A 9,882-nucleotide genomic window follows, 5' to 3' on the forward strand; every position below is an offset into this window, starting at 1 on the left:
TCATTGCCTATAGGTTTCCTAACCCATCCTCTAATATAAACCTAAAGAACTTATTCTAGGTTTATCCCTTAGGAATCTACCCTATATTAACTATCTAGTGTACGGTTTGTCACAAGTAGTAAAACTAAGTTAAAGAAACTGGCTAGACAGGTCAGTGATTTTTCCGAATAATATACTATTACCCTGTATCTAAAGACTAATAGTAATAATAGTAATATATTGTTTAACTTAAGGTGTAAATGAAACATAAAGTAAAAGTAAAGCTATTATATTTAAAAGGAAGAGTAAAAGTTATTTATCTCTAGAAGTAAAAGAATAAGAAACAGCTATTATACAGAATCTAATCTTTGTTTACAGGTCAGGACCCTGTGGTATAATTCTCCCAAGGACTAGCTGGTGTAGTATAACCTGGTATATTACAGGTTATAATATAGGACTTTTAAGCAGTTGGGATTGGCTGCATGGGAATAACTTCGTTGTTCATATTGGGTACCGCCCATTCTGATGCTTAAGTAATACCTCTAGCTGGTACTGCAATATTAGTAAGGCTGAAGGCAAAGATTAGCTTTTTACCAGCAGCAGTTTTCTGTAAACTTGCATATTCCTGCTGTGACGTCTGGCTAACACCGGAACCCCAGAATAAACCATTAAGCATTAAGGTAATACTAAAAAACTTATTGGAGTCGGTATTGAGTATAGAATCCCGGTTGTTTCTTATAGCGTGTGATGCAGCAACGCCATGTACTGAAGGGTATGTAGAAGCTATAAGAATTAAATTAGTAAAAGCCTGATATAAGTTGCAAAGAGTTAGCTTACTATTACCAAAACCATTACTCCACAAGGCATGCGTGTAAAGGGCGCCGAGCCAACTCTTACCCGCTGCTTCAAGCGTCGTGCCACTAGCAAATGTAACAGGTCCCTTGTTCGTAAACCCTAGTGGTAGATTAAAGTTCTTTGTATAGAAAACATGATATTGAGTCCAATTATTAAAATTCTCGACCTTATATCCTGACAGGCCGTTTGTCGCGCATCCGGAGGTGGGAAGTTGAAGATTTAACGTAGGGTTCCTGCTGAAATCGGCTGCGGCATGATTGTAAGGGTCTGCTTAGGCTGGTTAGTAGTGTAGCCGAATTACTCTGCAAAATATTGAACACTAACTGAAAACAAGCGAGCCGTTGCTGCTCTTCGACAAATACGGGGCATCATCGTACATCACGAAGAGATACGGCTTGTAAGTGCTAGCCCATTGATATTGTATTCCCCAAAGGGTCCCTTGTGGAAACTTGTTAGTATAGTGGCCTTTACCACTTCCCTAACCAGCTATCTAACTTACAAACCACTTCCCAAACGCCCAACGCCACAGGTGTCGTATCTGTATTATTGCCGAAGAAAGCGCCGTATGTTGAATTCAATCGATATCTCTCCCAAGCAAGAACATTGGCAGGGAGTGTCGTCTGAGACTGTTTGCTAGGGTGGTTCATACGATACAAGTTTGCATCTGCAATCTGACCAAGGATACCAACAGCAGTAGTGAAGAGGCCGCCAGGGCCAGCAGCAGCCGGAAAGCCATTGGACTTAGCCCAAGGGTCACATGTTGTCGCATCAACCTACACCGGTGTACCGGCGATTAGTTAAGCAACAACTGTTTGAAGACTCCCAAGGGCCGCCAGGATGGCGATTGTCGACGTTTTCATTATGGTTGGTATAAAGTAATTGGTATGAAGTAAGGAATGTATAAGGTTAGAAACAATAAACGACTGTCATAAGCAATGAAGGGAGCGAAAAGCGAAAAGAATGTTAACTACCAAGGCAGTGGGAAAAGGCAGTGGGAAAAGGCAGTGGGAAAAGGGAGCGGGAGAATACAGTGGGAGAAGGTCGTAAAATATACTATCCAAAAATCCGAGCGCGCTCTAAATATAAATATTGTATCACTCAGGCCCAAGCCACTCAATTATACCTGCAGTAATCCGCCACCCCCTTATATTAATCGCTATGTATTTGAAATCTATTAATTTCTTTTTTGTAATACTGTTGGTGATATAGCTAATAATGTAGTTGGTGATGCAGCTTATAATTAATATAAGTAATAACTGAATACAGTTACTCCCCCTGGCTGTCGACCTAGGATTGAACGCCTAGTCCTTTATTATATAAAGAGATCTTAGTGGGGGCATATATAAAATAGTAAATTACAGCCAAGAAAGAGGAACCAACAACTAATTTGTCAGGCCATTCTTTAATTTGGATAAAAACAGCTCGCAAGGGTATATTATCCGATGTAACACAGACGGGATACAACCAACAACCAATGGCCATTCGTGTACATACCTTTATTTCCTAGCACACCGATCCTGCCTGTTATCCCTCTATATAGAGTTACATTCCGGATCCATTGGCCGAGGGGCTAGTTCCGATAGCTGGCTAGGAAATCCATAGAGATTTAGTACCTGGCGTTTTTAATTCTATAAAGAAAAGATTTGAAAATTAGAATTCTTTTAATAATATCTACTGCTTAAAATATATATTTGACATTACCTTAATTAAAAGGTATTTTATAATAAGCTTTTTAAGGAACTAGTTGTTATATATAAAGAAAATTATAATAATTTATTAAATTATAGGGTTATTTTTATTGTAACTATCTCGGCTTACTTTAAGTAAAAGTAATATATTTAGTAATTTATATTACCTAGAGACCTTTTTATTTTTATATACAAATATAAAATTATATATATTTTATATAGTTAATATATTTAAGCTTTTTAGCTAGAGTAAAATTAATTTTATTTTATGTTTTTTTCTTTTATATAAGTTTATTATAACCCAGCTTTAATTTTCTAGTATTACTAAAATATAGCTGGCAATTAATAGTCCTTTACTATTTAATTACTTTATATATATTTATTAAGTTATAAAAGACATCTGTTGGGCAACAATCTGAATATAGAAGCTTAGAATAGACTTGCATTTGGAAGCTGGCTGTTAAAATTTCCCTTATTAACAACAAATACTCCTCTACCTACCTTCCTTTTTACCTCTCCTAGATGTTTGCAATCTAAGCAAAGTTTATATAAACTAGAGGGTGCATGTCAATCCTAATGCTTGGCTACCCTTTTTTTTTTTTAACCCTTGCAACTAACTCAGGGATATAGTCTACAATTACACAAGCCTATAAGTATAACATTCTGGTCCTACACCTAGTATAGGGTAACTAGTTCCTAAAGGATAAACCTTTAACATTGGGTTTATATTAGCAGAGAGATATAAAAGATTTTATAAGCAGTTTTAGTTATATAGTTAATAATTTTAAATAAAAGTTTAATTTAAGTATTATATAAATACTATATTAATAATTAATTATTTAAGCTATATTTAATAAATATAATAAATAATTTTATATAATAAGTTATTTTATAAAGCTTATAATTTTAATTATAATTCTTTTATAATAGCTTACTTTTATAATAATAATTTATTTAAAATAGTTTACTTTTAGGGCTATAATTTTTCTTTAATTAATTTAATAGTTTATAATATATTTAAAGTATATATTTTATAGTTTTAAATTATAATATAATACTTTTTTTTTATTAATTTTATTTTTAAAGTTATATATATAATAATATATAATTTATAAATATATTATTTTTTTTATATTTATAGTTTTTATAAATTTATTTTTTTAAAAATATTATTATAATTAATAAAATATTTAAATTTATTTTTTATAAGACCTATAAACATAATATTTTTATATTATATATTTTATTTAATAAATTTAATTTAAATATATTATATATATATTATTTTTAAAAAAAGGTTTTTTATTATATAATTAAAGATTTTTTTTATTATTATAAATATATAAAGCATAGCTATTTTTATAATAATATATTAATTATATTTTTTTATAAATAAATATTCTTTTTTTATTATATAATCGCTAACTTTTCTTTTAATAATAAAAGTATTAAATTAATATAAAAAATTAAAAACTAAAGAAAAAGCAATAGGCAAGGCTTTAAAGTTTTTTTAAGCTTAGCTTTTTAAATTATAATTAAAGCTATTTAAAGTTATAAATTAATTATCTTATATTTATTATATTAAAAGTTAAATAAAAAAGTATAGTAAAAAGTTAATTTATTATAAAATATAAAAATTAAATAAAAAAAATAAAGTAATAAATAATTTTTAATAATTAAAGGTTTTTAATAATATTAATTAATTTTTTTTAAAAATTAAACTTAAGTTTATTAATTTAAGTTTTTTAGTTTTATAGTTTAAAAAAACTTTTTTATTAACTTTTAAAAGCTAAAGTATTTAATAAATTTTTATAAGTTTTTAAGTTTTAAATATTTTTTTTATTTAATAAAGTATTTAATATTTTAAATTTTAAAGTTATAATATATAAAAATAATATTTTTAACTTTATATTTTTTTTCCTAGGTTTTTATAATAATTTTATTTAAAATAAACCTTTTGGTTTTTTTATTAATTTATACTTTTTTAAGTTATAATATATAAAAAACTAAATTCTAGATTTTTATTATATTTAATAAAGCTAGCTTATAATTAACTTCTTTAATTTATTTTAAAATTTTATAAGGTTTTATTTTTTTAATATTAAGCTTATTACTTAATTTATTTATTTTAATATTTAATAGTTTATAGCCTTATAAATATTATAGCAGGTAGACTATATTTTCTTTTTAAAAAATTAATTTTATAATTTTATTTTTATTTATATATTTTTTTATATATTTATAAATAAACTTAAGTTATATATATATATTTTTATATAAGTTAATTATTAATTTAATATATAATTATACTTTTTTTAAGTTAAATTTATTTTATAGTAATTTAAATACTTTAAATATAAATTTATAATTTATATAAAAAAGTATTATTTTTATAGATTTTAATAATATATTATTATAATATAATTAAGCTACTAATAGTTTTTTAATTTAATTATTTTATATAAAATTAATATAAGTTAATAAATAAACTTTAATAATTTAATTTATATACTTAATTTATTTATTTATTTAAAAAAAATATATAATATTAAATTTATAGTTTATTTTTAGTTTAGCTATAAGTTTTTATTAAAAGTTAAAAGTAAATGTTTATTTTTAATTTAAAATAATTTCTTTAAGTAATTTATAATTAATAATAATTATTTTTATATAAATATAAGTAAAGTTTTTTAATAAATATAACTTTTTATATAATAAAAAATAAACTTACTTTATAAATTAATAAATTATTATAAAAATATTATTATATTATATATTTATAAATAATTTTTTTAATAAAAGTAAATTAATAATATAGTTAAAAGTAATTAATTTTTAAGGTTATTTTATAATAAATAATAATTATAATTTTTTATAAAGCTTATATTTTTTATTTTTTATTTATTAATATATATTATAATATAATATAATATACTTTATATATTCTTTAGGTTTTTTAATATTATAGTATATTAAAACTTAATTATATATTTTTATTATATTTTTATATTTATATAATAAATATTTATATATATATTCAATTATATTTCTTTATAGTTCTTTAAGTATTTAAATTTTTTTATATTATTTAAAATATTTTATATTTATAATAATATTTTTTAAGTATTATTTATTTTTTTAATTTTTAATAAATTTTTTAATTTCTTTAAGTATAAGGTTATATTTTAAAACTTTAAATATTATATAAATTTATATTTATTTAATATTTTTATTATTATTAAATTATAGTACTTATGTTATATATTTAAATACTTTTTATTTATAATTAACTCTTTTACTTAATATATTAATTTATTTATTTTTTAATTTTTTATAATAAATAAATTTAAAATTAAATTATAAAAGAAATTTAAAGTATTTAATTTATTAATTTAATATTTTTTAAATAATAATAAAGTAAATAATATTTTAATAGTTTATAAAGCTTTTAATTTTATATTTACTTTTATAATAATAATATTTTTATTTTTTAAATACTTTAATAATAGTTAATATTTTTTTATTATATATAATATATTATATTATTAATTTATAAAGCTTATATAAGAAAAATATAATAAATTATAACTTACTGTTTTTTTTAAGTTAATTTAATATTTTTTTTATTATAAATACTAATATATTTATTTTAATTATAATAGGTTTTTTTAAATTAAATATAGTAAAAATAGGTTTTAATATTATTATTATTTTAAATTTTTTAAAAACTTTCTGTTATTTTTTTTTTATTTAAAAAAAATACCTTTTTTTATAATATTTATTAATAAAATAGTATTTTATATAAAATCTTTAATAAATTTTTAATAATAATTAATAAGTTTAAAAAATACTTATACTTTTTTAAATATTATAAATATTAGCTATTTTTTAATTATAATAACTTTTTTTAAAGTTTATAAAGATTTTTTTTAAAGTAATAATATATTTGAAAATTCTATTTATTAAAAATAAAAAATATATTTTTTAAAATTAATAAAAAGTTTTACTTTTTTAAGTTTTTATAGTATAAAATAAATATATTTTTTATATTTTTTAAAAATTTTTAAAAAAATAAAAATATTATTAATATAAACTATTATAAAGTTATTTAAATATAGTTTTAATATATAGTTTATTTTTTTAAAAAAAATATAAATATATTAATAAGCTTTTAAAATATTATTATATATTTATATAACTTATATTTTATAGTAAATACTATTTTTTATTTATTTTTTTATTTTATTTATATAAATTTATAAATTTTTATAAAGTTAAAAGTTATAAATTACTTTTTTTTATATAATTTATTTTTAATTTATAAAATTAATAATAAAAGAGTTTTATTTTTAATAGTAATTTAATTTAATTTATAATAGTTAATAACTAATTAAAGTTTATTATTTTTTTTTAAAATAAAAATAATAAAATATTTAACTAATAATTTTAATATATAAATATATTTATTTTATAATTATATTTTAATTTATTCTTTGAGTATTTTTAGCTTTTTTTTATTTAAGTTATATATTTTATAAAACTTTAGTAATTTTCTTTTTTTTAATATTATTTTATAGTTTTATTTTAAATATATTAATAACCTTTTTTTTAACTAATTATTAAAAAGTTTTTAATATTTTTAATATTATTTTAAAATAAATATTAATTATTTTTTAAAAGTAATTTCTTTTTTTTTTAATTTATATAACTTTTTATTAAGTTTTATTAATTTTTAATATAAAATAGCAATATACTTTTATATATAAATTTATTTTATTTTTTTTTTTTTAATAATACTAAAAAAAGATATTTAAAAAGCTAAAAAAAACCTTAAGCTTTTAGTAATTTAGTTTTTTTTTTAATATTTCTTTATTAATTCTATTTAAAATACTTTTATTATTATATTAATAAATTTAATTTATTTTTTATTTTATATTAAGTTTATATTTATATAACTAAGGTATTTTTAAAGTAAAGTTATATTTTAAAATATTAGCTATATTATATATTATATTTATAATATAGTTATTAATTTATAGCAGTAAAGGATTAATTTATTATTATATTTATTTTTTATTATATTTAAAGGTTTATTCTTTAATATAAAAAAGTTAATATAATTTTTTTTTTATATATTAATATTTATAGCTATATTATAATTATAGTAAATATATAGTTATTTCTTAACCTACTGTTTATTAAAATATTAAGTAAATTTTTATTTAATAATATTATTAAAATAATTCTTTTATTAAAGTACTTTTTTTTTTATTATTATATTTTAAATTAATAATATTTAAGTATTATAAGTTTTTTTACTGCTTTTTTATAAAGGATTTTAATAGTTTTTTAAATAATATTAGTTTTTAATTTTTTTATTTATATATTATAAATATTTTATTTTATTATAGTTTTTAAATTCTTTTTATTAATAATTTAGTTTTACTTTTCTTGCTTTTTTTTTATTTATATTAATTTTATAGTTTTTTTAATTTATATATTTTATAAAATTAAATAATATATTTAAAAAACCTTATTTTATTTAAATATTTAAAGAGTTTTAAAATAACTATTTTAAAGAATTAATATTATTAAATAGCTTTTTATATAAAGCAGTATAAATTATTATAAAGTTTTAATATTATATATTAAAAAATATATATTAAAAAAATATTTTTTTTAGCTTTTTACTTAAAATATTTTATATATTAATAAATAATATAATTAATCTAGCTAATTTAATAATATAGTAAATATATTAAGTTAATATAGTTATATTATTTTATTTTTCTTTTATAATTAAAGCTTTAAATAAATACTTTATTAATAATAATAGCTTTAATAATATATTATATTTTTAAAGTTTATTTTTATAAATTATTTAAGTAAGTATATAATATTATTAAAAAGTATTTTATATTTATACTTACTTTATTTATAATATTATATTAAAATAAATTAAATATTATAATTTTAAAATTAAAATCTTTATAATATTATATAATATTTTAGGTTTTTTTAAAGTAATATTTATAATTATATTATTTATTATTTTTAGGCAATTAATAAAGGGGTATAATACTTTTACTATAAGGGCATAACCTTAAGGGGGCATGACTTTTTATATTTTTTTATTAGCTAGAAAAAATCTATCTTTATAAATACTTTTTAGCTTAAGCAGTAAAGCCAGCTGCTTTAACAGCTACTTTTATATTTTAAAGCCCTTTAAGAATAACTATTTATTAGTTTTATAAAAGCTAATAGTTATTTCTAAAGGTATACTTAAGCTTTTACTTACTTTTAATTTATAAATTAAATATATTTTTATATTTTTTTTAATCTATAGGTTAAATAAGCTTTTGCTATTATTTTAATTTATAAATTAAAAACACTAGCTTATTTTTATTTATAAATTATTTTTTTTAATAAGCTTTTATTAATTTTTTATTTTTTAAATATTAAGCTATATTTTTTAATTACTTAAGTAAACTTTTATTATTTTTTTAAATTTAAAAATTTTATTTATTTAATATACTTATAGTTAAGTTAAAGAGCTAACTAATGCTATATTATTAATTTATATATTTCTTTAGGCTTTTTTAATAAATATAAATTTATTTTAACTGCTTGCTGGCTAGCTATACTTTTATAGGCTTTACTATATTTTTATTTAATTAATAGCTTAATTAGTTAATTTATTAAAAGCCTGGCTATTTATTATAATAGTTAATTATATTAAAATAAATTACTTAATATTCTTTAGCTTTTTTTATAGTATAGTAATAATTTTAAAATTAAAGATTTAATAATATAAATTTATAAATATTAACTTTTATAGTAATTAATATAAATAAATCTTTTATTTAATAAAATTAATTTTAAAAGTTAGTTTTTTATAGATTTTATAGCAGTAAGGGATTTTAAATTTAATAAAAATAATATAATTATTATTATAATTACTTAATTAAGCTAGAAATAGCCTTTTTACTATAAATATAAATTTATATACTATATAGTACTGCTTATTAATAAACTTAAGCTTTTTTAATAATATTATAGTTAATAATTTACTAAAATATTTATTAATAAACCTTAAGTATTTATAATTAATTAAAACCTAGTTTTATTTATATATATTTTTAAAGTTATACTTTTAATTATATATTATATTTTATATTACTTTAATAAGTTAATAAAGGTAAGCTATATTATTTAAAAAGTAGCTCTTTATATTATTATTACTTACTTTAGTGCTAAAGGTTATATAAATATTAAAATTATAGTAGTAGTAAATAAAGTAATATATTTATTAAGCTTAAACTAATAAGTAAGTATTATATAAGTAATTTAAGATTGCCTA

General features: G+C 17.8%; 1 protein-coding gene across 1 annotated transcript; it reads right to left on the bottom strand.

Annotated features, from left to right (window-relative positions):
- Nucleotides 1-246: 246 nt before the first annotated feature.
- Nucleotides 247-1,909, bottom strand: TrAFT101_000001 (uncharacterized protein). Its single transcript, XM_024905684.2, has 4 exons — nucleotides 1,334-1,909; nucleotides 1,159-1,272; nucleotides 817-1,104; nucleotides 247-762 (listed from the first exon to the last, which is right to left on the bottom strand). Exons 1-4 carry the CDS (start codon nucleotides 1,479-1,481, stop codon nucleotides 509-511), a joined length of 804 nt encoding a protein of 267 aa, XP_024754398.2. The 5' UTR covers nucleotides 1,482-1,909; the 3' UTR covers nucleotides 247-508.
- Between the last annotated feature and the right edge of the window lie 7,973 nt (nucleotides 1,910-9,882).

The sequence above is a fragment of the Trichoderma asperellum genome, chromosome 1, assembly GCF_020647865.1.
Source record: "Trichoderma asperellum chromosome 1, complete sequence".
Lineage (NCBI taxonomy): Eukaryota > Fungi > Ascomycota > Sordariomycetes > Hypocreales > Hypocreaceae > Trichoderma > Trichoderma asperellum.